The sequence below is a fragment of the Tauraco erythrolophus genome, chromosome 6 (assembly GCF_009769465.1).
Source record: "Tauraco erythrolophus isolate bTauEry1 chromosome 6, bTauEry1.pri, whole genome shotgun sequence".
Taxonomy (NCBI): Eukaryota; Metazoa; Chordata; class Aves; order Musophagiformes; family Musophagidae; genus Tauraco; species Tauraco erythrolophus.
Genome location: NC_141470.1, coordinates 6,586,176 through 6,612,619, shown reverse-complemented (window position 1 = coordinate 6,612,619; position 26,444 = coordinate 6,586,176). Strand labels below are relative to the sequence as shown.

Genomic DNA, 26,444 nt, shown 5'->3' with positions numbered 1-26,444 from the left:
GCACCAGTTAAGCAAACGGCTGGACACCCCTCGCAGCCCCTCTCCCTACTGCAACGCACGAGCAAAGGAGCCCTTCTCCAGCTCCTCGCCACCCGCCGTGACCAGAGCCAGGAGGGACTAGGCCCCTCATCCAGCCTGGTTGAGCCCCTGTGGGGACATCGGAAGCTCCAGGTTTCCAGGCCAGACCCACCCATTGGGCTGACGAGAAGGGACGCGCTGCCTGAGGAACCTGCTCCTGCTCCACCACAGTCCCTGGCACAAGAACGGCAGCATCGCTCAACTCGTTCCCTCTGCCCTAACGATTTGAGGGACTCAGGAGAGCCAGCTGGCTGCCCACCCTTCACAAGCGAACATCAACAGCTCTCAGCACCAGATCCCCCGGCCTCGAGAGAGAACACAACAAATTCTCCTGGTTCCAGCTGCCTACCACGATGCACTTAGGAAAACCAGAAACCCCATCAATAATTCAAGCCAGCAATTGTCCGAGCGCCTGCAGCGCATTACGCTTGCTCGCCCCGCGCAGGTTCACAGCCCTGCTAATTCACCACAGGCTCCTGGTCAGTCTCAATTAGCTAAAAAATAAATGAGTCCACATCTTTGGCACCTTTCCACCACCTGAGCACAGGGTCCAGGCTGGCACATCGGTCCTCAGACCTCAGCCCGCCCGAGGTGGCACGGACTAGCGCCAGCCAGGGTGCAGCAGGTTGGCAGGGCGTTGGGCAGGGAGCCCACGGGCCTGAGCCCATCCCCATTGCATCTGCTTCTGCATCCAGTTCAGGAGAGCACGACAGCCCTCAGGCCACGGGGGAAGCAGGACAGTCAGTGCTGGGCAGCAGCTTCCATGTCCCCACGCAGGCGATGGAGAGTTTTGCCCATGGCTGTTTCTCTCCCACCACCCCAGAGGCAGGAACGTGCCCATGCTCCAGGCTGCTGGCTCCCACTGGCAGGGCTCTCCTGGGAGGCAGGGTACAGAGCATGGCCGCAATGGACTTTGGACAGGCTGGCGGGCAACCGGGCAGGAAAGGGCTGATCCCGCGGGCGAGTTGGACACTGCCTTGGGCACCTGCCTGCCTCGGTCCAGCCCCACCCGCCCCAGGGGGAGCCATGCCCAAGGGACCCAGCCCTGGCAGGAGCCAGGCGGGTGAAGTGCCAGGAGCAGCCGCCTCGGGTGGCAGCGGGAAGGGAGCCGCTCGCCTCCACCTTCACGCCCAACCGGTTGGACTGGCGGCGGGATCGCCACCTCGCCTGCCACCCCAGCGCCGGGGACGAAGGCCACGTAGCTGGGTTGGGAAACCCTCCCTTGGAGGGGGGAGGTACCTGCGGGGCTGCAAGCAGGGACATGGCACCGCTCCGTGTATGGGAGCGGGCCAGTGGCCAGCAAGGCGATAAGGTGGGAGATAAGGGCAGGGTGGGGCCGCGCCGCCGGCTGGAGCTGGAGCAGAGGATGGCGGCCGTGGGTCGCTCCCTCCCCCAGTGAGGGCAGGGCCCGGGAACGCACCGGGCCCATGGGTTCGAAGGACAGGTCTGGACACAGCCGGGGGTCACAGCCATCCCCTGCGGAAGGGCTCCATCCCGGGCCTGGCTGAGGCCACCAGCCCAGTGCCACTCGCTGCCCCAGCGGGATACGGAGAGGGAGGCGGCGGAAACGAGCAGTGCGGGGTCGGCCATCGTTCCAATGGAATGCCGGAATGCGGCCGTGGGGCAGCTGGCCTCCTCCTCCCGGGGAGCCGCTCGCCCCGATCCCAAGCGCAGCCGGGACACAGCATGGGAGGAACCCACTGGCACCACGGCAAGCGGAAGGGAGCCCCGAGCTTCCCTTGGCACTCTCGGGGAAGGGAGGACGAGCGTCCCCTCCCAGCAGGATGGCGGCCGAGCCACCGGGCTCACGCCGTCCACCCACCATCCCCGAGCAGGCAGCCGCGGGGCCAGAGCCCTCCCATCAGCAGCGTCCCGCCGCCCCGAGAGCCCCGCGCCCGCCGGGCCCCGCCACACAAGTTTCCCCCTCCCCGGGGGGGGGGTCCCTGCCACCCCTCCGCACCCAGCGGGCACCGGGCCCATGCCGTTCCCGTGCCGGGAGCCCCTCGGCAGCACAAAGGCGGCTCTCTGCGCCCCGTGGGAACCCGCAGCTGAGCGCTCGCCGGGGACAAAGGCATTTCACAGGCACAGCCCGGCCGCCCGCCGCCCTCCCCGGCGCTCCCGCTTCCTGTCACGGTAGCGCCAGGCCCCGGCGGCCAAACACCCAGCACCGCGTTCCGGGAACAGGGCCAGAGCCGGCCCGGGGCCGGCCACGCTGCGTGGCCAGTGGGCTCCGGCTTCCCCAGGGCGGCTCCAGGGCCTGGCGCGGGCAAAGGGAGCTGCAGCCCCCCGGAGCCGCCAGCCCAGCCCCAGCAGGGGCGGGTGGGCCGCTGGGGCAGCCACCCGGCCGGGGGCCGCCAGGTGCCAAGGTGCCCCACCAGCCCCCGGTGTCACGCCAAAGATGGGTGCTGCCCCCCGGGCTGCAGCCCCGCCAGCCCCCTGCCCTTCACCCTGCCTCCCCCCGCTGAACTTTCCCATCCGGCCGCCTCTCCTGCAGCGAAAGCAAACAGCAGCGCGGCTCCGCCGAGATAAGGCTGTGCCAGCAGGGCCCAGGGAGCAAAGTCCCCTCGATCAAACCTGCGGCTGCCGTGCCATGGGAGCTGCCTCCCCCAGCCCGAGGTGGGGGGGACATGCCAGAGGGGGCGAAGCTGCTCTGGCACCACGTCCCAGGGGGTGGATTTTGCTCCTCGGGGGCTCACACCTGCTGCTGGCTGCCCCCAAGCAGAGAGGCCAGCGTTCCCAGCAGGATTAAGGGAAGCCACAGGCACAGTTGCCTGCAGCTGGCAGCCAGCACCACCACCACCAGCCCCTGCCCGCAGAGCCTGGGATGCAGGGCAGCAAGATGACCCACTGTCAGCCCAGCACCCGGGCACATGGATTCAGGCCCCCTTCCCCAGCACACAGCCCTCACCACAGCCCCGCGTCCCTCTTCCCAGAGAAGCCATTGGAGATCATTTCCTCTCCCGACACCTGCAGCCAGGCTGGACCCAGGGCCTGGCCCCAACTCCAGTTACGCTGCTCCAACCAGTGCACACAAAGGCACCGGGGACTGGAAGCACAGTGGGAATCACGCCACCAGCGCTACAGGAAGCGCATCACTGGGCCCCTCTGGAGAGCACCCAGCCCAGCCCACGCTACCCGGCTTCCCCGCAAGGAGCATTCAGGTCACCAAGGACACAGAGAAGGGCAGGAGCCCAGGGCCCTCCACCCACCCCAGCGACCCCACACAGGATCTCCCCGGCCCACGACAGACAGGGCACCCTCCCCTCTGCCAGACACGCACACACCTCTCCCCTCCCTGGGCTGAGCAAACAGGCAGGCGGTGAAGTAATGTTTGGTCCGGGAGCGGCACGGAGGGAATTGTCGAGATTAAGCCACGCTGCCCTTGCAGCAGAGCTGGACCCCCCTGCCCGCCCCTCGCCCCGGCCAGCCCAGACTCCCGGAGCAGGTAGGGCGGCCACGGGCTGAGTCACCGCACGAATCACCCAGGGGCCGGGCCGAAAACCCCCGCTCCGCTCGGCATGACCTCACCAGGTGCCCGGCTCTCTAATTGCACGCGTCCGTCTGCGCTCTGGGATGACTTGGAGGGCCCTGCCAAGAGCAGTAATGAATGGGTGAAGGAAAGCCACTGGAGAAGCGTCGGGCAAGAGCCAAGGACTGAGTCACGGCTGGGGGTGGGGAAGGGGGCTGCTGCCCTGCGGCACGGTAACAGCAAGCCCCCCACGCTGCTCCGACTGCCCTCAGTGCCCGTGGCCAGGCAGGGTGCGTGCCCGGGCTGGCACGAGCCAGCGCTCGCACACAGCGGCGGGGGACAAACAAGATGGCAGGCCAGGCCGCGCTCAGAGGAACAGCGGGGCTTTGTCTGACCCCAGCCCTCTGCCCAGGCGGTTTGCTGGTGCCACATCTGGCTACTGCTCCCCCAACCTGCTCACTCAGAAGCGGTTTTCCAGGCTCCTGCGCGAGCTGAAGGGAAGGAAACCTGCATTTCCTGGTCAGACAGGAGATGACATAGTGACTTCCCTTTCCCGTAAGCTTCTAAACACGACGTCCTGCCAAGGGCCGCTCCCTGCTGCCCTCGGTCTGCATGCAGGCACCCTGGAACCAGGCCAGCCTTGGCCAGCCGTGCCAGCCAGGAGGTCGGCATGGTCCACCCAAGAGACCACCGTCCTGCCTCCAAAGAATGCAAACGAGGGCTCCTCATCCATGGTGGTATCACATTCCTGTCCAGGGCGGGGAGTATCTTCTAAGCAGAGGGTGGAAGACGCTGTTTTCCAACCTCATGAGGACACAGCTGTGCCCACCATGGCCTAGAGATGGGCTTGTTGCCCATGAAGCCGATGAGGCACCAACAGCACAGCTCCAGCACCACATCTGCTAAGGCTGCACAACTCCACTGGCCCACGGGCACACAGACAGGGCCACCTGACACTTCGTGGTGTTCCCAAGGCTCCCAGAGGCAGGACAAGGACATCCCTGGGAAGCTGAGCCACAAGCACCCACCCTCCCAGCATAAGACTGCTGTCACAGCTTCAACCCCCCCGGCCCACCCACCTGCCCTGCCCAGGGAGGCTCCTCTCGCTGCCGAAAGAAGGAGAACAGAGAAGGGAAGTGTTTTTCCACCCAAGCCAGCTCCCGGAGACAGACACTGGGCAGAGGCGAAGGGAGAGCAGCTTTCCCTGTGTGCCACAGCAGTGTGCTCTGGAGAGGAGCTGCGGGGCACTGGGAGCTCCCTCCTGCAGGGAAAAGCAGAGGAAAAAAAACAGAGAAGCAGCAGGGAAGGAGGGCTACAGTGCCAGCCCGGAGCAGGCAGCCTCCCCACATCAGAGGGGACTTCTCCCAGGAGCACCACCAGGCTGTCCCCCTCCTCCCCATCAGATCCTGGTGAGCACGAGGCGGGATGACATCCCGCTCCCCCGGAGCGAGCCAGCCTGCCCGCAGCCGACGCCAGGCACGGCAAGCAGCGCGGCGTGCAGCAACACGCTCGCAAGAATGCGTTACTCTGCTGGGCAAGGGGCCTGCCAGCAGCATGCAAACACGACCGGCGACCCACCCTTCCCGGTCGGAAAAACTCGTCTTTGCAGTTCGACACACTCCCTCTCGCCCTGCATGGCTACGGGTGCGCAGGAACTGCCCGGCACCGCCGTCCCCCTCGTCCTACCGGGCCAGGAGAGGAGCTGGGAGCACTGGCCGGGGCGCAGCCAAGAGATCTGGGAGCTCTTCTCCAAAAAGACCAGCGCCAGCACCGCGTGAGACAGGGGCGAGAGGAAGAGGCGTCAGCCGAGGACAGCGCGACGCCTTCCTCCTCCCCGCCAGGGTGGGAAGCGGTTCTCCATGTTCACCTGCTCCGAGGCTACCCAAGTGCCACCACGGGCACCATGCTCCTGCCCAGGAGGTGCTTCTGGGGGCACCAATGCCTCGTGAGGGGAGAGTGGCTCCTTGCGCTGCCACGTCCCAGCTGCCTCCCACCCCCTGCCCGGCACCTGCACCCCTCTTCCGTGCCACCAGCTCCCAAGGAAGCGGCCGAGACAGGTGAGGCTCACACCGCTTCCAGGCTGCCCGCACCCACCAGGAGGAACCTGGTGAACTTTGAGCAGCGTTTGCTGTGATCAGGGACAACGCCCAGAGGAACAGGAGCCATCGGGGCTGGGACGGAGGCACGGAAACAGCTCCTGCCCTCGCATGCGTGAGCCCGGCACACCGCCACCACCGAAGCCCGAGCCACTCTGGAACAGGACGCTCGCGTGCCAACCCTGGAGCTGCAGATGTTTAGGAAGCATCCCCCAGACTGCACCAGGCCCCCGGCCAGGCTACAGGAGAGTGGTTCCCAGGGCTCACCCCCCTGCCCCAACCTGCCCAGACCCTTCCCTGCTCACACTGGAATGCCACCCACTCCTGCTGGGACGAGCACCCCGCTAAGACCATTCCGCCAAGCCCTGCGGCCAGCCAGGACACCCGTACACCCGCCCACCAGCAGCCCCCCACAGCCACCCCCACCTTCTGCCACACCAAAAGGTGGTTTCACAACAGAAACTCCGCTCCCCCGTCAACTCAAATATCGGGCAACGAAACTCCTGGGGGAAGCGCCCAGCCCAGATCAGGTGCCCAGGGGCATTTTTGCAGCGGGTAGGAGCCCCACAGCACAAAGTCGCTGAGGAGCTGCAGCACAAGGCTGGGGACATGGGGACAAGCTTCTGGGCACACACTGCTCCTCTGCCACTGCCCCCTTGCAGGGAAGCTCATCTCCGGGCAAGCAAATCCGCAGGGCAGCCCCGCTCGCTGCGGTCGCTGGGCGGGACGGGCACAGGACAGGCGCCCTGTGCTGAGCCGGCGGCAGCAGCAGGACACGCAACAGCAGCAGCCCTCCCGGGGGGAAGGAAGGCGGATTAGCAACGAGCACAAGACAGGCAGGAGCCGGACAGACTCATCGGCCTGCTGCTGGGAGTTTCCAGTGCAAGAACTGGCTCAGAGAAACAGTTTCCCCCCCAACAGCCTCCTCAGATGGCAAGAAGCACAGAGAAGGTTGTTGTGGCCACCTTGGAGAACTGGAGGACTTTGGTCGAGAGCTCGTAAATCCAGCCCCTTCCCAACAGCCTTGCACCAGGACGCATTCCTGCGCTCTGTGCCAGAGGACAACCTCCTCCACCGGCCAAGCCCTGTGTCACACACAGCAGAGCCGCCTGAATCACCCAACAGGTTTGGGTTTTGTCACCGCATCCAGGCAACACCTGTTGCCTTTTATGGACCCAAAGCAGCTTCCCGGCTCTGCTCCTCACTGTCAGCAGGGCAGGGACGGGGGGGAAAACCACCACGCTACAGAGACCCAGGCTTTCGGAGCCAGGAGAGCTCTGTACTTCCCTGGAGATGGCTCCACCGCAGTCTTGGGAAAGGGCTCTGTCCTTGCCAGCAGCAAATGAAAGGCAGTTATGAGGGGTTGTTGGGAAAAGAAGCCAAGAGATTTAACCAGCACTCTCCCCTAAGGTCACAGACACTGGTGAGCTGTTTTGAGAAGCCAACAGCCCTCCAGGCACAGTACAAGCTAGGCTGTTATTTTCTGGGTGTCCTAAAGCCACCCCCAGTGCAGATAAAATGGACCGAGGTTTTATCTCCATGCCAGAGGCTGGAGGAGGGAAGAGATGAGAGGCGATCCAGGGACAGAGACACCAGCTGCATAGTCTGGGCTGGACCGTACGTCTGACTCCCAGCCCATCTTTAGGGAAGGGATGGCCACAAGGGCTCCTCGGCCACAGAGATTGGGGCCTGACCTCCGAGTCGGAAGGGAGGAGGCTCACCCCTCTGCGGCAGCCCGGACAAGCCCGGCACGCTGCACTAAGAGAGCACTTTCATCCTCCCACCCCTTCCAGGAAGGCTCTGCGCAAGATTCCAACCAACGCCGCACATCGCAAAGGACAGTCATTTGCACGCAACAGAGTCCCAGCCAAGTTCAGCCAAGTGGAAGAAGAATTCTTTTTAGGAATTGCGCTTTTTTTTTTTCCCTTTAAAATGCACAAGTAAACACTGACAGGTAAGAGAACCTGCCTCAAGAAAGCAATGGGAGCAGGACAGAGCAGGCAGGGTAACCGTGCGGAAGACTAACAATCGCCCTGCTCGGGCTCTTCCCAGCACACTGCCTCCCACAGACCTCGGGGACGCTGCTCCGCTCCTCCAGCGGGAACCCCAGCAGATCCGTCACACACAGGAGCACGTGTTGTGGGCATCGGAGACAGGAGCCTGCAAGCCGCCAGCCAGCCGCTCTCCCCCACCTCACCACATCCAGGAGAGCTTCTCGAAGGAGGAAGAGCAAGGCACAGGAACGGAAGTTTCAAACGCAAGCTGCGACCACTGACCACAGCATTCCCAGCGCACCTGTGTCCTGGAGGTGCTGCACTCTCCCCTGCTCTCTGCAAAGCCGAGGACCAGCCTGCTCTCAATTCCACACCAAAACCCGTGCAGCCAAGTCCAAAAGCACCGGCACAGCGCAGGGGGGGCGTCAGGCGGAACCGCAGGCAGCTGTATTCCAATACCACCACGACACTCCACGCGCCCAGACCCTCCAGCTCATTGTCGGCGGGGCAGGAGCCTGCACAAGGCTGGGTGCCACGGCCTGGGACAGGAGGTCCCTGTGGCAGCCGGACAGCTCAGGCCCCCCAGGTGACACCTTGCTGCCCCCATTGTCACCAGCTCCGCGGAAGAGCCCGGGCACCAAGCCCTGGCCGAAGAGGGAGGCAGCTCCAGCCCTCTCTCCAACAATCAGAGGAAGCCGGTTTGTCCCGGCTCCCTCCTTCCAAGCCCAGGGCACAACACGGGTGCCTCGCTGCAGGGAAGCAAGATACCTATGCCGCGCAGATGCCAGCCACCCCCCGAACTTCCAGGCGCTGACCCGGCCCCGCTCCGAGGGCCCACGGGAGCTGCCCCCGCCGCGGGAAGTCACCGGCTCCTCGCACAAAGCCGGCGGAGCTGCTGCTCCGTAACAACGGGACTACAGAAAAAGCAGCCGGCTGAGCCCAGAGCCCCGGGACGGGCCGCGGCAGGGCCGTGCCGCCCCTAGCAGCGTTCCAGCGCCGCTTGCGAGCTGCGGCGGGCGGCTCCGTGGGGCTGTGCCGAGGCTCGGAGCGGCTCCATCACGGGGAGCTGCCGGCTCCACCCGCACACTGACCCTCCTCGGGCACGCAGCCCCCTCCCCGCCAGAACAAAGGCGCGGGCAGATGAGATTCCGGGCATAAGGGGAGCCCGGACGGCCGGCACGGGGCTGCCGCCGGGAGGCGGAGCCGGAGACCCGAGCCGTGCCTCGGTAGAGACCCCGCGGACGGGCCGAGCGCCGGTCTCCGCACAAAGGGAGCGGGGGGGGCCCTGCCGGTGCCGGCCGCGGGAAGCTGGCACACGGGCTGCCTTTGTTCCGGGCAAGGAGAGCGGCGGAGGCGGCGGGCCGGCACCGGGGCGGCCGCTCGGCCCAGCCGCCTTTGTGTGGCTCCCCGTGGGCTCCCGGCGGGCCGGGCCCCGCCAGCGCCCCCGCCAGGGCCGGGCACCGCCACCCCGGCCGGTCCCGCGGGGCGCGGTCCCGCCTGGCAGCCGGCTCCCGGTCAGCCGCGGGCCTCCGGGCGCCCGGCACCAACCGGCCCCGGCAGGAGAGCACGGCCGAGCCTCGGGCCCCGCCGGGAGGGCCGCGGGGAGGGCGCGGGCAGGTCCACCCCCCTCTCGCCGCGGGGGCGTGCGGCGCCCGGCAGGCGCCGGCCCGCACCGGCTCCCCTCCCCCCTCCCCCGGGCCGGCGGCGGGGGACGCCGAAGCGGGACTCACCGTGGCCGGGCTCCTCGGCGGCAGGGAAAGCGGCCCGGTTCCGCCCCGCTGCGGCGGCACGGCCGCCCGGCCCGCTCCGCGGGGACCTGCCGCGGCGGCGAGGCGAGAGGCGAGGAGAGGCGCCCGGTAAGGGGCGACAGCTGCGGGCGCGGCCCGGGTTCCCGCCGAACCGAGCGGTGCCGGTGCGGGTGGGAGGGGAGCGGTCCGGGAGGGTCGGGCCGGGCCTGGCCGCGCCGTGCGCCCCGCGCCGCTCCCGCACCTAAAATGGAAGTTGCTCCGGCGGGGCGGAGGGCGGGGCGCGGGGCGGGGCGGGGCTCCGCCCCCTGGCGTCAGCGCGCCCCGCGCCGCTGGCGGGTGGGGCTTAGCGGCGCCCGGCGGCCAATGAGAGCCGGGGCGGGGCGGGGCTGGGCCGGCGGGGTCTGTCCCCGGGACGGGTCTGTCCCCCGTGGAGTGTCCCGGGAGGGACCAGACCCGGTGGGGTCTGTCCCCGCGGGGTCTGCCGCTGGGGTGCACGTTCCCCAAGGAGGGGTCTGCCCTTAGGTGGGACCCACCTCCAGGGAGCGGATCTGCCCCGGGGGGATCCTGCCCCGGGCGGGGATGAGCTGCTCCCCAGGGCACGGGGTCTGCCGCTGGGTGCCGGGGTGAGGGGCTCTCTGGGCACAGCGCAGCCGCTTGCAGCCTCTCCGGAGCAGAGACCCCTCCCTGGCGTGTCCCGCCGGAGGCCGGGGGAGAGATGTGTGACCCCCCGTGGGGTGGAACTTTCCCAGAATCAGGACTCTCGGGGAGGGGGGGGTGGGATGGGCTGCAGACCCACCGGGGCGGCTCACCCTCGCCCCTCTGGCTCTGGGGAGACGCCAACACTCGTCCTGGAGGAGGATCGCAAGCCCCCCAGCCAGCCCCTGACTCCGGGAGCTCGTCCCGGGTGGATTCTGTCCTCATGTCCCAGGGGCTCCTTCACCTGAGACCACAGGTGGAGGGATGCGGCCAGCGGCCAGGATAAAGGCGCTGCCCACCACCCTGGTGGGGGGCAGCCTGGCGGCCCCGCCAAGGGCAGCATGGCCGAGTTGGGAGGCCGGTCGCACAGCCAAGGCTGCGTGGACATCGGAAGGACCGCAAACACGGGAGGGCTGCCTGAGCCCTGTGAGCGCCCAGAAGAGGGAAGGTGGGGAGGCGGGTGGGGGGAAGCGGCAGAGGGAAGGCGCAGGGGCTTGGGGAAGGGAACGCCAGCACAGCCCAGCGCAGCCATCCTGCTCCACGCAGCTTCACGGCACCGAATCAAACGGCGCTGCCATCCCTGCCGGCACAGAGCAAGAGGGCCTGGGAGGTACAGAGACCCGAGGCAGAAAATTTAAACATGAGACTTAATAACTGCAACTAACCCACCCAGAGCGACATAACTCTGGAACGAGTAGCACCGCGACGGAGCAGCCTCACATCCCAGGGCCTGCCACTGCCACTGCCACTGCCACCACACCGCCACGGGATCAGAGCCGAGCTGCGGCGGGAGGCTGCTGCGAGCGCCCTTCCACCTGCACCTTCGTGCCGCAGGAGCTCCCCTTCCCCAGGGAAGCAAGGAAGGGACGCAGTTCCTGCCCACGTTCCGTGCTGCTCACCTGGGAGAAGCCCAGATCCAGGTCCCCCGAAGGTGAGGGTTCTCTGCCTCTTCTCCGGCCCTGGGCTGGCGGGATTCCGGCACTGGGGAGAATACTGCCTGCTCCTGATTGCCAAACTATTTGTAAGACAATGACAAGAGGAAAAGAGTTGAGGAGGGTTTTGGGTGGGGACAGGTGATTCCTGGGGTAAATATGCATTGCTCAGCGAGGGGGCGGGGGAGACGGGATAGAGGCCTGTGAAATGTTTGAAGAGGATAATCCCCGGCTGGGGTGGGGTCTGCTCAGGGTGGGCAAAAAGGTACAACAAGGAGAAAGGGGATTGAGTGAGAAATGGGATTGAGTGAGAAATGGGATTGAGTGCAGGCAAAGGGCACATCTAGGGAGATTATCGGGGCGCGGGGACTCCCGACCCTCCCTGGTGTTTGATCTGTAAAACAGATCACCCACCCTGCTGGCTGTGAAGAGCAGGAGGAGCTGCCCTCCTCCATGCCCAGGGAGGTTTCTCCATCCCTGCTGAACTGAGACCTTCTCCCCCGCGCCCCTTCCATCCTCGTTGTCACCCAAAAGGAGCACACCGGGGCCCCCCTTGGCCCCACTGAGCGAGAACTGCTCCCAGCCGCACATAATCCTCAGCGGCCCTCCCCTCCTGTCGCCCGCGCAAGGAGGAAGGTGGGTGCATCCCCTGAGTCTTGGGGACAGGGTGGGAGAAGAGGTGCTGCTGCAACTCGTTCTGGGAAAATGAGTCCTGGCCTGCCTGTCCCCGTGATTTCTGATGCCTCTGGAGCGACAGCTCTCCCTTCGGGAAAAAGCCCCGGGGCCGCTTGCTCCCCCTCCCCAGCACCAGTCGCCACGGCGCGTACTTAAGGGCCCCTTCCCCGGGTTGTCTGGACAAGAGGCTGCCGGCGGGGCACATGCGTGGGCCTGGCGTGCCCACACGAACCCTCTGCGCTTGGCAAAGCAGGGCTGAAACCCGCACGGAACCGTGGGCGCTGGTGGGGAGGCACAACCAGACGGATGCTCCGTGCCTGCTCACACCTCATCTCAGTACACGAGTGGATTCCAAGCGTGGCCGCGGCCTCCGCTGCCTCTCCTCGCCCTCCCCTATCGCCGCCGGAATCGTCTGGTCCCTCCAGCCCACCTGGAGGAAGGTGGGTGGCCAAGAGCAGGGGGCACAGGCCGTTGCCGCTGTTTCGATCAGCCCAGAAATTTAACAGCCTTTAAAGTCTTCAAAGATTCAAGGGGCTGTTGCGAACACGCCTCTGCCGGCTCCAAGTCGGAGCGGGAGTCGGATCTCTTTGAAGCCAGGCGAACACCTCTTGTCCCGAGGGCTGCGGGATGGAGCCGGACGGGGTCTGTCGGCACATTGTCAGCTCAAACGCTGGATCCAGCCGTGCTCCGGCAGCCGCCAGCACGGCCTCAGCTCGAACTCCGGATCCAGCTGTGCTCCGGCGGCTGCCGAGGCACGCTCACTTTGGAAGGCAGAGCGAACCCCGATCCTTTGGCTCCAAGTCACCCAGCAGCAGACTCAATGTAACCACTGCGGCAGAGGAGTCCGTCCCACTGCTTCCTGGGAAGAAGTGTTAACTGGAATGGGAAAATTTGCCCTCTTTTACAGTAATTACGCGTAATAACATCCTGCACATCCCTTTTCATCCTACTGCTGATGCCTTATCCAGGTGAGACGCCCGGAAAACGCGGCCGCCACTGGAGCGGGGCAAGACGACTTGTTTACAAGACACACACGGTGCTCCGCGGCGGCGGAGGGCAGGCGGAAGGGGAGGCTGCCGCCTCCGCGTCCCGCGCGGGCAGGCGGTTCAGACATGGCCTGCATTGTTCTGAGTCAGGATAACAAGGCACTTCCGCAGCCCCTTTCCTATGGGAATCCCGACAGGTTGTTGTCTTCCCCCTGGACGAGGGGAAGCGTGGCACCGGGGGGTGGAACGACTCATCCGTCGGACGCTGGCGTCAAAGGGGAGGAGGGAAGCAGAGGCTGCTGGAGCTTTCCAGCCCTAATTTGAGGATGCTGGGCAACAAAGCGAGTCCACAGGCCACCCTGGCATCTCCCCGGAGCAGTGTCTGGCGGCTCCACACACTCAGCACGGCACTTCATCCTTTCCTCATGCGGCAGCCGCAGCAAAGTACGCGGTACCTCCCCGGAACAGGGAAACAGAGGCAGCTCCTGCCCTGCCGTGCAGCGACAAACCCAAACAGGGACATTGCTGGCAAACAATCGCGGCTCTACGCGAGACCGGAGATGAGAATTTCCCTTCTCTTAAAGAAACCGGCTCAGAATCTGTGGATCTGAGGGCTCGGGGGACAGACCTGTCCCGTGGGGAGGCCTCTCTTCCTATCGACTGCAGAGGGAGCCTGGCTAACCAGCGCAGGGTTGGGCTATCTCCAGGCTGAGCTGCCTTCCCTTCCCCTCCCGGTGAATCCCACTGGGAGATAAACCTGGCTTGACATTCCCAGTCCACTGAGTCACCCTGGGCTGTGCCCGGCTGCTCGCCAAGGCCAGGCAGCTGCACCCCGGCCTCGGCCAAGCCAGGGCCATGCCACAGGTAACCAGCTCCTGGTCACCTGAAGGCGGGCAGAAGGATTCACGCTCCGACGCGTTTTGCCAGTGTGGCAGCGAGAGCCGGCAAATCCTGGCAGCAAATATGGATGTCGGTGTCTACAGGGGGAGGTGTCAATGGGACAAAAGGGTGTTGGTGCTTTTTCCAGTGTAGATTATTTGGCTTTGGGTACTCGTAAAAGGCCTCCTTTGTGTGTCTGCAGCGGGATTGTTTGCTGGTACTGCCAGATCGTACATCGGGACATTTTTGGGGCAGACGAGGCTATCGGCGAGGAAGGAGAGGTGGCACCGGAGGCGCAGCGGAGGAGCGGGCTTTGCGTGACGGGGATCAGCGTCGCCGCCTCTGTGAAAGACTAAAACCACCGCGGAGCAAAGGGGCTGTCATAGAATCACAGAATCACAGATCGGTTTGGGTTGGGAGCGACCTCAAAGACCATCCAGTTCCAACCCCCCTGCCATGGGCAGGGACACCCTCCACTACACCACGTTGCTCAAAGCCCCATCCAACCTGGCCTTGAACACTTCCAGGGATGGGGCAGCCACAACTTCTCTGGGTAACCTGTGCCAGTGCCTCACCACCCTCACTGTAAAGAATTTCTTCCTTAGATGTCATCGAACTCTCCCCTCTTTCCGTTTGAAGCCATTGCCTCGTGTCCTGTCACTACATGCCCTTGGAAAAAGCCCCTTTCCAGCTTTCCTGCAGGTCCCTTTAAGTACTGGAAGGCTGCTACAAGATCACCCCAGAGCCTTCTCTTCTCCAGGCTGAACAGCCCCCACTCTCTCAGCCTGTCAACTGTGCTGGGCCCAGGGCTGTGTCCTGCTGCCCGAAAGTGGCTCCGGGAGCTCTCCGGGAGGGCTGAGCCTGACTCGGAGGCAGCCCATCCCGCCGGCTGTTCCAGAAGCCTGAGCCCACCACGTGCTCTGCCCCAGCCACCCTTTCCCACAGCCGCCGCTGGGCCTCTGCTCCCACTCACTGTCACAGGACGCACTGGGCTGTCCGTGGGATGGCTCTGGTCCAGGCTGTGGGGCCGCCTCTGCAGGACGCCGGGATCCCATTATCCACGGTGGACCCACGAGGCAGAGGAGTGTCCGTGCCACATTCCACCTGAAAAATCCTTTCAGTAGGCTGGGGAGGCTCGCGTGGCAAGGGCAGACTCTGCCCTTTCTTGGGAGGAAGCGCGCGAGCTGTTTTGCCCAGCGTCAGCGTAACTAACGTCTCTGGAGCTGAGGGACTCTGTCCCTCCTGGCATCTGTCAGCTCCGGAGCCCACGGGGCCTCCAACCCGCTGCACACTCTGCCAGGGGTGCGGGGTGTGTGTTCACCCCTCATCCGAGGAGCTGGCTGCAGCGACCAGCTCTCCGCTCCTCCTGCAGACAGAGGAGCCGCCAGTAGCCCTGAGTGTTTCCCAGGACAGGGACAGAGACAGGCTGCGCACCCTTTTATCACCCCTGCCTCTGGGATGGCCTCAGGAGCAGGAAGAGGGACACAGAGGGACACAAAGGGGAGGGAAGAGCCTAGCTGTGCCTTGGCATCCTCCCTGGGGAGGACAAGCAAACGCGGCTCATTCCTTTACAGCTGGAGCAAGGTGACCTGGTGAACACCTTGGCCTCCGCTCCTAGCCCAGGAGGGGATTTCTTAAGCCACATGAAAGGGAGGAGAGGAGAAGCCGGGCATTGCAACCCCTCCTGACAACTGGTGCTCTTGGAGAAGCCAGCAAAGCGAGGGCAGCCACGAGCACAGCTGCACAGGCACGGGGTGAGCTTGGACAAGGGGCACAAGTCCTGTCCCCGAGCCAGCCCCAAAGATTCTGGCCTCACCGTCACCCGGGATGTTGCCTCACCTGCTGATCATGAGGGGAAGTCCTCTGGTACCAGTGCCCTGGGATTTCGTAACCTTGCTTCTCCCTGAACATCTCCCTGGCTCTGTGTCTTTCCCTTGACATCTCTGCCCCAGTCGGCTCACCTGGCTGGAAAGCAATTTCCACTGCTGATGTCCCCCTGCTTGGAGGCTCTCCATCAGAGCACCCGCTTGCACCTCGGCTTTGGCTGGAGAGGAAGGGGTTTTCCTCTCGGCTTCGCTTCTGATTCCATAAACTCCCCCTCTCCCTGCTCTGCCATCTCAGCGTGGTGGCACAACACAAAATGTTACACAGCAGTGGGGAAGTCCTGACGGCTCGCCACGTCCTAGGGCCGGTTACATCTCTTCTGCAGGGCTGCAGAGGTCTGCTCTGAAGCCGAAGGTGCTTCCCATGGGGAGTCTTCCAGGGACAGGACCAAGGGCATGTGGACCGATGCGGACCCACGGGCAGATCACCAGGCTGGGGATGGATCTGAAAACACGAGGCAGCGGAAGTCGGGCTCTGAAATCATCAGGCAGGCCCCTCAGTCCGTACCGGATCCATCTGCTCACAGTGAATTCAGCCTTTCCGAGTGACAGCTCCGATCACTGTAATTCCCAAAGATTGCAAGGGGAGAGGGACGAAACATCTCCTCTACTTTTCTTCTATTTTTATGAGCATATGATAGCACTTTGATACAAAATTACGTGTTTTACTGTGTCCCTCGGTATTTACGGCTGGGCTCCATGCCACCCGAGGTCAGCGGAAAGGCTGCCACCAACCTCAGCAGCCGCTGGCCCAGACCCATCGCCAGGCACTTTCCTTCTTGGTTTGCATCCGTTCTGCATGCAGCAAAAACGGAGGAAAACAACACTCTTGCATGTCAAACCAGATGAAAATCCATCTGCGAAGCCACAGAAAACATCGGGGGACGATGCCGCGCTTGAAAACTTTGTAGGTTTGAAATCTGCGGCGTCATTCAGGCTCCTGTTCTTCTGCAGCTCTTGAAATTTCCACCCACTTTGGTTGTTTGTAAGAACGGCTGATATCTCCAGGCAATCAGGCTGGGATTATTATAATTCTTGTTCATGTCTGTGGAGTGACTGACGCAGATGTTTTCACAATGGATGCTTTATAAAATGACAAAATACTTTTCAAACTGAGTCGGCCGCATCGTTTGCACGAAGGACGGCTTCCAAAACACCCACCATCAATCTTCCCCTTTCTGCCTGCTGTCCGTGCGTGTCCCCGGCTCCTCCCGAGAGGCGCCGGCGAGCCGTGAAAACGCCGTTTCTCACACACAAGGCCACAACAGGCTTCGAAGATCCAAAACAAGGCCCGGTGCAGGGCTCCAAACTAAGGAACTCCGGTGCCACCCTGCACTGCTCTGCAGGGAGCACGCTCTTGGTCATCCCGCATGCTTCAGTGCCGCAGCGACGACGACCGTGAGTGGCACCGACCTCTTTCCTCAGGTTATGGCCTGGCTGCCTTGTCTCCACACCCCCACAGCACCAAGGATGAAGGATGGGGCAGGGCGGGCCGTGCCCCCGCTCGCCTCCGCGCACCCTGCCCTGCGGGGCGAGGGCCGGCTGGGCACGGAGCAGCCCACCGCAGGGCTCGGTCCACGGCTGCTACCAGAGCCCGGGGGCTACACTGAGCACAGCCCCGGGCGGAACGCCGTCCTGCCAGGAGCCATGAGCTTCTGCCTCCAGAGCGGCGGCCAGCGCAGCGGCACCGGCGCCAGAGGCGGCTGAAGGGAACGAGCAGGGTCACTCCGGGAAGGCCATGATGGCGGTGCAGGCCTGCGATGGGCACTTCCGCAGCGCCCTGCTGCGAGGAGCGCCCGGCTCGCCCCGGCCGCGGCAACGGGCCCGCTCCGCCGAGGCCGTGCGGCCGCCCCGCGCCCCGCCATGGCGGCGGAGCCGCCTCCCCTCCGCCGGCAGCCCCGCCCGCGCGCCCTTCCCGCCACGGCCCCTGCCGCGCCGCCATTGGCTGGCAGGGCGCGATTGGCTGGCAGATGGGCCAATGGCGAGACGGCTGCTGGGCGGGGCGAGCTGCTGGGCCACGCGAGGCGGCGGGCGCGAGGCGCCGTGAGGAGGCGGCGCGGCGGCGGGGCCGGGCACCGGCAGCGGCACCGTCCCTCGGCCCCGGGCACACGGCGGCAGGCCCCGCGCCCCGCCCGCAGGTACGCGGCGCTGCCCGCCCGGCGCGGGGCGCGAAGGCCGGGCCGGAGGCCTCGCCTCAGGCCGGGTACAGCCGGAGGGGCACGCGGCAGGCTCCGATTCCGCCCGTTTTCCCCCCAAAATCGCCGCGGCCGGCGCCCTCTGGTGGCCGCGCGGAGCCCCGGGGGTCAGTAGGGGCGAGCGGGAATTGCACGGGCCGCCGGAGCGCTGCGCGGTGGCCTCACGGCCCCTGGGGCTTTTGCACGGCCGTGCGGGCCATTGCACGGGCCCGTGGGGGTTGCACGGGCACCGGACACACAGACACCGGACGGACGTGCAGGCTGCCCCGCCGGTGTGCAGGGCTTCGCACAGCCGTTGCACGGCTGCGTGGGCCATTGCACGGGCCCGTGGGGGTTTTACGGTGGCCGTGCAGACCATCGCACGGCTGCACAGGTGATGCAAAACGCACCTGCACCCATGCTGGCCCTGCTACATCGCACTCCCAAACCATTCAGGCCAGTCTGAAGTGGGGGAGGCGGGTGCTGATCCCCATGTCCCCAGCGCTGGTGGCAGGGCGCCCATGGCCTCTCCGTCGGCCGCCCCGAGGCTGCTCTACCGCAGCACCCGCCTGCTCCGCACGGCCTTCCAGCACCTCCACCAGCAGCAGCAGCGAGCGGATGTCTTCTGCGATGTGGTCCTGCAGGCTGAAGGTGAGCAGGCGGCGTGGCCCATGGAGGTGCCGGTGCCCTCAGGGGACCTGCGGGCAGAGTCCCTGCAACCACCCGGGAAGGCCTGGGGAGAGCGGGGGCAGCTGCGCGGTGGTGACCGCTGCTGTTGCTTTGCAGGCGAGGCAGTGGTGGCCCACTGCTGCGTTCTCTCTGTCTGCAGCCCCTTCTTCATGGAGCAGCTGGGCCGGGAGCTGCCACCCCAGGGTGGCAGGGTGGTGCTGGAGCTCGGGGGGCTGAAGATCGGGGTGCTGCGCAAGCTGGTGCGCTTCCTCTACACTGCCGAGCTGGAGGCCACCTGGGAGGAGGTGCAGGAGGTGCTGGCAGCTGCCCGCCGCCTCCGTGTCACTGAGCTCGAGTCCCTGCAGCTCCAGGGGGGACGCCTGGTGAGGCTGAGACCCCAGCAGCAGCTCGACCGCTCCTGCCTGCGCCCCCCCCGGCATGGCGCCCCCGTGGTGGCAGGTGGCAGGGCTGAGCCTGGTGGTGCCGGTGTTCCCCCTGGGAGCACTGGCATCCCCCCTGGGAGCACTGGCATCGCCTCACAGGAGCAGCCATGCTCTCTGGAGACCGTGCAGCCCAGCCCTGGCACCGTGGGGCGGGTGAAGCTGCGGAAGTCGGAAAGCAGGGGGTGCTGGGAGGTGGTGCGGGAGAGGCAGCCTCCCATCCCAGCCGGTGCTGTGGCAGCGGGCGATGGCGGGGTGACAGAACCCCAGCCCTCCCTGGATGCGGGTGCACCGGGACGAGCGGGCAGGCGCTCCTCACCCCAGCAGCCCCGGCAGGTCGCATGGGGGAAGGAGGGCCGTGTGCCCTCTGCACCCCAGCAGGGCTATGGGCAGGCGATGCCACTGGGGGACCCTTTAGGGGACCCCGAGGAGGTGGATGTGGGGACGGTGGAGCCATGCCTGCCCCCCGGCACCATCTGCACCTGGCCCTGTCCCTCGTCCGAGTCGGATGAGGAGGTGGACATCCTCAGCTAGGGGGGCTGGCACTGCCCCCCACCGCTGCCTGTGCTGAGGATAGGGCTGCCCTCACCCCGGGCAGAGAGGCAGCACCAGCCCCTGGCTGCGTGGCACTGAAATAAAGCATTGGAGCTGGCTGAGCTGCACTGTGGGGCTGCCGAGCTTTATTGGGGAACTGCGGGGGGGGCAAGGGGGAGACAAGGGGGGGGGCGCCGGGGCATCCGGCGGTGGCTGCTCGCGGCGGAGCTGCAGCATCAGAGACGGGACTGGGCTGGCATGTGCCCCCCACTTCGTCTCGCCTCGTCATGGGTGCTCGTGCCGCGGGTGCCGGTCCCGGCGTGGCTGTGGGGAGAGGGCAGTCAGTGTGTGGCCCCCATCCTGGCCCATCCCGTCCCGTCCCCCCCCGCTCACCTGGCCGCCGCCACCTCTATGCCAAGCTGCTCTTCAGGGCCTCCACCACGGCCTCTGGCTGGGGGAACTTCAGCTTGCGGGGGGGCCCCTTCCCAATGCCGCTCCACAGCTCCACCGCTGGGGGGGCAACGGGAAACGGGTCAGGGGTGCGGGGAGCCCCTCGCCGCCCGCCCCCCGGCCCGGCACTCACTGCTGCCGTCCTCCTTCACCAGGGACACTTCGAAGCTGCTCCTGCGCGGCTGCCGGGGGTTGATGTCCACGGGGAGGTGGGCCACGGCGCCGCGCAGCGCCTGGCTCAGCGCCGCCGCGTTGCGCGCAAACACCCGTCAGCTCTTGCTGGGGGGACACGGGGGGTCAGCGCCGGGGGAGCGCCCCAAGGACACCCCCCCCCCCCCCCTCCACTTCGGCTCCCGCTCGGCTCACCAGTGCTCGATGACGATGCGGGGACCAGTGCCCCCCGGGCTGCCCTCGCCCTGGCCACGCGTCCGCTTCTGCGGGGCATCCGCCTGCTCCGCTGCCTCGGCCGCCGGCGGCTGCTGGGCTCGGCGCTTCCTCCCGCGGGGAGCCATCCTGGGGAGAGCCGCGGGGCGGTGGGGGCCTGGGCAGCGGGCGGCCCCGGCGTCCCGCCGCGGGGAGCGGGCAGGGAGGGGGGGCCCAGGGATCCTGCCGTGGGCTGGGAAGTGGGACCCCAGGGGTGCCGCTGTTAGGGGAGGGGGCCGGGGAGGGGGATCCCCGCGGATCCCGCTACGGGGGGCGGGAAGGGGGGTGCAGGGGGATGTACGGGGCCCGGGGGGTCCCGCGCCGCCTCTCACCTGCCGCGCCGCGCTGACCACGTGCCGGGACCGCGGGGCACCGCGCGGGCCTCCGCCACTCGGGCGAGCCGCCGCGGGAGGGCGGCTGGGGCCGAACGGCGCTGCGGAGCCCGCGGGCCGGCAGTTGGAGCCGCTCCGCCTCGCCGCCGCCGCGAGAACCCTCGGCGCGCGCGGGCCGCGGTAACGGCAGCGCCTCCCCCCGCGCAGGCGCAGTGGTTCCGCCCGCCGCGCCGTGCAGGCAGCGCCAGCCAATGGGAGCGCGGCCCCTCCGCGGCAGGCCCCGCCCCCGCGGACGGACGCGCACCGGGAGGCGTACCGGGACACGGAGCGTGACACGGACCGGGACCGTTTATTGTCAGCGATGAGGATGAGCGTTAACCGAGGGCGGCGGCTGTCCTACCGCCCGGACCGGGGCCCTGCTCGCCCCGGGCTCGGCCGGGACCGTCCCCCCGGGCACGGCAGGGCCGGGCCGGGCCGGGCCGGTGGGCAGGCCCCGCGGGCCGGTGCCACCGGGGTGACCGTGACGCGGCGATGGGTGACAGCGCAGGGCGGCTGCTACTTGTCCTTCTTGGCCTCCCCGTCGGGGTGCCCGGTGGCTGCCGGCGCTCCGGGGGACTCCTCGGGCCCCTCCTCCCGCGGCTTCCACTGCTTCCTGGCCTTCTGGTAGAGCTCGTTGAGGTTGAACTCCCGGATCACATTCTCCTGCAGCCAAGGGGCAGTGTCGGGACCCCAGGGACCCCCGCGGGGACCCCAGGGACCCCCACACCCCCCCTACCTTTCCCAGGGCACCGGCTGCCGAGCCCCATCCTGCCCCCGGGATGGGAGGCTGGAACGTCCCACCCACCTCAGAGAAGGTCCAGGACACGGCCCGGCCCTTCTTGTCGATCTGGGGCCGGCGCATGGTCTCTGTGCCACCCTGGAAGAGGATGAGGGTGGGCAGCTGCTTGGTGAGGGGCGAGGTGCTGACCTTATACCTGCAGCAGGACGGGGAGAAGCCGACGGTGAAGCCCTGGCAGCCGGAGGGAGCTGGGGGCTCCCAGGGACCCTGCCCCAGCACGGGCTCTGCTGCCCAGGCCGCCTGCCCCAGACCTGGTGCTGACATCCGTGTACCGGCCGACATCCACCTTCCCGAAGTGCAGCCCTGAGCAGTTGTACCTGGGCAGGATGGAAACGGGCAGCCGTGAGTGCCGCGGGTGGCCGCAGGGCCCCGCGACTCGCCCAGGCCCCCCGCAGGTACCACTCACTTGAGAGAGAGGTCAGCAAAGATGGGGGCGAAGGACTGGCACTCGCTAGACCAGTTGGCGAAGAACTCCACGATCCACGTCACCCGCTTGTCCCGGTCCAGCTCCTCCTGCCACAGGGGCACAGGGCTGAGCGGGGGCGGCAGGCAGAGCCCCCTGGCACCCCCCGGGAGGGAAACTCACATCTATGGTCTTGTCACTGAAGTATTTGATGTACTCGGGGCCCATGTAGAGGGGCGGCTTGCAGGTCATCAGGAACACTGCAACGACAGCCCCCTGCCCCATGGCACCCCAAAAGCCCCGGGTTTGGGGCCAGGAGCCTCCTTGCCCAGCGCAGCCCGGGGGAACCCAGCAGAGTGAGCCCTGGGCACTCCCTGAGCCCCCCAGCGCTGCACCCTGAGCCCACGGAGACTCCTCACCCCACAGCTGCTGCCAGCGGCAAGGGTCACAGGCCCGCCCCATGCCAAGAGGGAGCTCCAGCCCATCCAGCCACGTGGCGCAGAGGACAGGCAGGGGCAGCGGGTGCCGAGGGCAGGCCAGGCCATGCCAGGGGCATCCCGGCTGCCGCCGGTTCCCTGGCAGGTCTCACCTATGCAGAGCGTCAGGTAGAGCAGGCCCATGCGGACGTCGAGGCGGAAGAAGAGGATGGCGTTGGCCACTTTGCTGAACATGAAGATGTTCCCGATGTGCTGCTCCACGGTGACTAGGGAAGGGAGAGGAAGAGAGACGATGGGGCCAGATCTGGTCCTCCAGATCCGAACTGGTGCAGCTCCTCGGAGAAGGCTCCGTAGGCAGCCCCGCGGCCCCCCGCGCCCGCCCCAACTCACTGGAGCGTCGGTTCTTCATCATCACGATGGCACTGAGGAACATGAGGATCTCCACCTCCCGCTGGGACAGGAGAGACGGCGTGAGCAGGCGGCACCCACGGGACTCCGCGGCCGCCCTGCGCTGCCGCTGGCTGCGCCCTCACCGCCCTCCCGCAGTCAGGCTGCTCCTGGCCCGGCCTGGCACAGGGGCGGGCGGCCGTGCCAGGCTCCGCTGGCCTCGCGTCCCTGCCAGCTCCCTGCCTCCTGCTGGAGCTCCCTTCCCTCCCGGCTCCTGACGGGGAGGCAGCAAGGAGAAGGGGCTGCCCCTGCAGCGACGGGCACGGCCCGCCATCCCCGCCGGTGCCCGGGGAGCCCTCAGCAGCGGCACGGCACCGGCAGAGCAGTACCGGTGGCTACTGGGCGTCCCCGCTCCAGTACGGAGGGGAGCAGGGCCGGGGGCTCGGGCTCGGCAGGCGGCGGGGCGGGAGCGGAGCCGGGCGCGGAGGACGCGGAGCCGGGCCGGGCCCGGGGGGGCCGGGCCGCCTCACCCAGTCGAAGTCGCAGGGGTTGCCGTCCTCGCGCTGGGAGGGCAGCCCGCGGCAGAGCGGCGGGACCTTGCGGACGAGCAGGAAGGCGGTGGCGAGCAGCGCGGACAGCGGGTAGTAGGGCCGCGCCAGCCAGCGGCACAGCCCGGGCACCGAGTACAGCAGCGCCAGCAGCGGCGCCACCACCGCCATCTTCGCCGCCGCTCTGCGGGCCCCGCACGCCCACCCCGCCCCGATTGGACCGCCCGCCTGCTCGTCTGCGGAAGGCGGGACTTCTTCCCCCCTGGCCAATGGCGAGCGGCGCTGTCACGCACCGTCCGTACCCCGGCAGACCAATGAGGGGGAAAGAGAGAACGGGCCAATCACAAGGCTGGGACAGAGGCTCCCTTGGCAACCGGGCCAGAGGGCGGGCCCTGGGCGGCGCTCGGCCAATCGCGGCGGCCTGGCCCCGCGCGGGGCACTCCGGGAAGATGGAGAACTTCTCGGCGCTGTTCGGCGGGGCCGAGCCGCCGCCTGCCGCCGCCGCCGCCGCCCTGGGCTTCGGGCCGGCCAAGGCGCCGGGCACCGGGGCCGCGCCGCCCCCCGCCGCCGCCGCGCCGCCGCCGGGCGAGGACGCGGCCCGCAAGGCCGCCGCCGGCCCCTTCTACCTGCTGCGGGAGCTGCCAGGTGCGGGGCGGGGCCGCGGCGCGGGGGGCGGGCGCCGCGCTCGGCCAATCGGCGCGGCGGAGCGAGAGTGCGGCGGAAACTGGCGGCGCGACGGGCCAATGAGCGAGAGGGTGCAGGGCGGGGAGGCGCGAACTGACAGGGCAGCAGGCCAATGAGCGTGCAAGGGGCGGGGCTAAGCAGCTCGCCGTCGAGCGGGGAAATGAGGCTTTGGGGGGGGGGGGGGGGGGGCGCCGAGGCGGGGAGCGGGGGGTCCCTGCGCTGGGGCGGGGAAGGGGATCGCGGCCCGGCGGTCGCCGGGGTGGGGAGCGGGGCGGGGGTCCCCAATCCCGGGGGAGGGGAGCGGGGCGGGGCGGGGGTCCCCGGTCTCGGGGCAGGGGTGGGGAGCGGGGCGGGGGGCCCGGCTGGGCGGCACCACCCCCCCATCCCCTCCCCGCGGCGGGCGCAGGCACGACGGAGCTGACGGGCAGCACCAACCTGATCACGCACTACAACCTGGAGCACGCCTACAACAAGTTCTGCGGCAAGAAGGTGAAGGAGAAGCTCAGCAACTTCCTCCCCGACCTGCCCGGCATGATCGACCTGCCCGGCTCCCACGACAACAGCAGCCTGCGCTCCCTCATCGAGAAGCCCCCCATCTGCGGCAGCTCCTTCACCCCCCTCACCGGCACCATGCTGACGGGCTTCCGCCTCCACGCCGGCCCGGTGAGCCGGGGCTGAGGGCCGGGGCGCGGTCGGCGGCAGCGGGGCGGGGGTGCCCGGCGCAGCCTGACCAGCCCTGTCCCCTCTCCCCAGCTGCCTGAGCAGTGCCGGCTGATGCACATCCAGCCGCCCAAGAAGAAGAACAAGCACAAACACAAGCAGAGCCGCACCCAGGATCCCGTCCCCCCAGGTAAGGGGCCGCACCTCGCTGCTGCAGCCACCCCCTCTGCCATCCAGCCCCAGGGCACGCCCAGTTCTCCTGGCACTCTCCTTTCTCCAGAAACCCCCTCGGACTCCGACCACAAGAAGAAAAAGAAGAAAAAAGAGGAGGATCCGGAACGGAAGAGGAAGAAGAAAGAGAAGAAGAAAAAGAAGGTGAGTGGGGAGAGCTGGGGCCTGTGCCCGCCCGAGGGGCTCTCTGGTAGTGAGCGTGGCCCGGGCAGCAGCAGGGCAAGGAGCCGCGAGCGGCTGGCCCACGGGGGTGCTGCCATCTCACAGGATGCGTCTGTCCTTCCTCCGCAGAACCGGCACAGCCCGGAGCACCCGGGGGTGGGCAGCTCCCAGGCCAGCAGCAGCAGCAGCTTGCGGTGAGGCCTCGCCAGCACCACCCCGGGGACCCCCCGGCCGACGGGAACGGTCCCGCCTGACCTGGGAGGGACTCAGCCCTTCTGCAGCACTCGGTGGGGGGCGCTCAGGCTGGCCTGTCCCCCCCCGGCAGAGGGGACACCCCTGCAGCCCCCCCGCTTGCGACACGAGCCGTTCAGGACCGGGGGACACGGACTCTGCTGGCGCTGGAGCTGCCGCCCTCGGCCTTTTGTGCCGGCACGGCCTGGTGCGTCGGGGGCCGCTCGTTTTCGTCCCCTTTTAATTAAAGTCTCTGCTCTGAGGAGGGGCTGGTGGCAGTGGCTGCTGCAACCCTCGGCCGCCACGGCGAGGCGATGAGCCGAGACCGGGGAGCCATGGGCCATGTGGGATCAGTGCTGCCCCGACATGCTACAGCCTGGCATGGAGGACAGCGGCTGAGCTCCTGCCCCAGCACTTGCCCGTCTCCCCTCTGCTGCCCGCCCAGGGGTGGGCAGGAGGGGCAGAGCCCAGGGCACTGGGCTCCTACCTCAGCTCTGGCCGCTGGGCTGGGGTGAGGGGCACTGCGCTCCTCTGCCCCTCAGCCGCCAGCCCTGGTGAGGAGGGAGTGACCCTGGAGAGGCACCGTGTCCCCACGCAGTGGCAGCGGCCACTGGCAGAGCACCCAGGGCTGCCGTCGCGGGCACAAGGAGCTTCCGCAGCAGGCACGGTGCAGCACTGGCGTCCTCCCGTCACAGGAGCCCGAGCCCCACCAGCTCCCGCGGCACCTTCCCCTCACGCCCTGAAAAAACCCACCTTACCTTCTGTGGGCACAGGCTTTGCCCGAAAGCACCGCAGCTCCCCGCAGAGGCGCGTGCCCAACACGGGGCCGCGCTCGGCCCCGTCCTGGCGGAGACTGAAGGACGGGAGCCCGTCGGGGCTCCGCTGTCCCGGGACGCCAAACAAAGCACACGCATTCCTGCGGGAGTGGCTCATTAAATATCCTTTTATTCCTTGGTTTTTAAAATGGCTAATAATAATAAAAAACCAACGGCGTGGCTCTGCGGCGGCCACGGGAGATATTGCCGTAGAGAAAGAGTCAAGTAGTGCCTGAAGTTTCGCAGGCCCCGGCGCGGGGCGGGGGGACTGGGAGCGCTGTGCTCCTTGGCTGCAATTTTTTAAATTTTTTTTTATTTTTGGCATGTGATGAGAAAATATTGCTTGACAGGGGTGCGCCCTGCTGGCCTTCCTCTTCCCCGAACGGAAATAAAAACAACCGTGTGACAGCGAGAAAACTCTTCCAGACCCACCATGTAGAAAAAAAAAAAAAAAAGAAAAAAAAAAAAAAAAAAAGGCAACAAAAAACCAATGACGACAACAACAACAACAACAAAAAAAGCCCAACCAACACAAACCCCAGGTAAACATGAAAAAAAAAAAAGCAAAAAATCCGCAGGCTGGAGCCCAC

At 66.9% G+C, this 26,444-nt stretch overlaps 5 protein-coding genes across 6 annotated transcripts in view; 2 read left to right on the top strand and 3 right to left on the bottom strand.

Annotated features, from left to right (window-relative positions):
* The window catches only part of CTNND1 (catenin delta 1), a 28,575-nt gene extending 19,174 nt beyond the window's left edge, over nucleotides 1-9,401 (bottom strand). For both annotated transcript variants that reach the window (XM_086614192.1, XM_086614193.1), the window contains exon 1: nucleotides 9,368-9,401. The gene's annotated coding sequence lies outside the window, so the exon portion shown is untranslated. The remainder of the gene's footprint in view (nucleotides 1-9,367) is intronic.
* Nucleotides 9,402-18,131: 8,730 nt separating this feature from the next.
* BTBD18 (BTB domain containing 18) lies at nucleotides 18,132-19,253 on the top strand. The gene is made up of 2 exons (XM_086614057.1): nucleotides 18,132-18,261; nucleotides 18,397-19,253. Exons 1-2 carry the CDS (start codon nucleotides 18,132-18,134, stop codon nucleotides 19,251-19,253), a joined length of 987 nt encoding a protein of 328 aa, XP_086470183.1.
* A 409-nt stretch (nucleotides 19,254-19,662) lies between these two features.
* Nucleotides 19,663-20,215, bottom strand: SELENOH (selenoprotein H). The gene is made up of 3 exons (XM_086614006.1): nucleotides 20,070-20,215; nucleotides 19,837-19,982; nucleotides 19,663-19,763 (listed from the first exon to the last, which is right to left on the bottom strand). Exons 1-3 carry the CDS (start codon nucleotides 20,213-20,215, stop codon nucleotides 19,663-19,665), a joined length of 393 nt encoding a protein of 130 aa, XP_086470132.1.
* A 778-nt stretch (nucleotides 20,216-20,993) lies between these two features.
* On the bottom strand, nucleotides 20,994-23,242 carry TMX2 (thioredoxin related transmembrane protein 2). The gene is made up of 8 exons (XM_086613357.1): nucleotides 23,054-23,242; nucleotides 22,527-22,587; nucleotides 22,289-22,402; nucleotides 21,883-21,959; nucleotides 21,703-21,809; nucleotides 21,548-21,613; nucleotides 21,303-21,432; nucleotides 20,994-21,160 (listed from the first exon to the last, which is right to left on the bottom strand). Exons 1-8 carry the CDS (start codon nucleotides 23,240-23,242, stop codon nucleotides 21,014-21,016), a joined length of 891 nt encoding a protein of 296 aa, XP_086469483.1. The 3' UTR covers nucleotides 20,994-21,013.
* A 278-nt stretch (nucleotides 23,243-23,520) lies between these two features.
* Nucleotides 23,521-25,006, top strand: MED19 (mediator complex subunit 19). The gene is made up of 5 exons (XM_086613774.1): nucleotides 23,521-23,716; nucleotides 24,162-24,418; nucleotides 24,509-24,605; nucleotides 24,696-24,790; nucleotides 24,938-25,006. Exons 1-5 carry the CDS (start codon nucleotides 23,521-23,523, stop codon nucleotides 25,004-25,006), a joined length of 714 nt encoding a protein of 237 aa, XP_086469900.1.
* The last annotated feature ends 1,438 nt before the right edge of the window (nucleotides 25,007-26,444 follow it).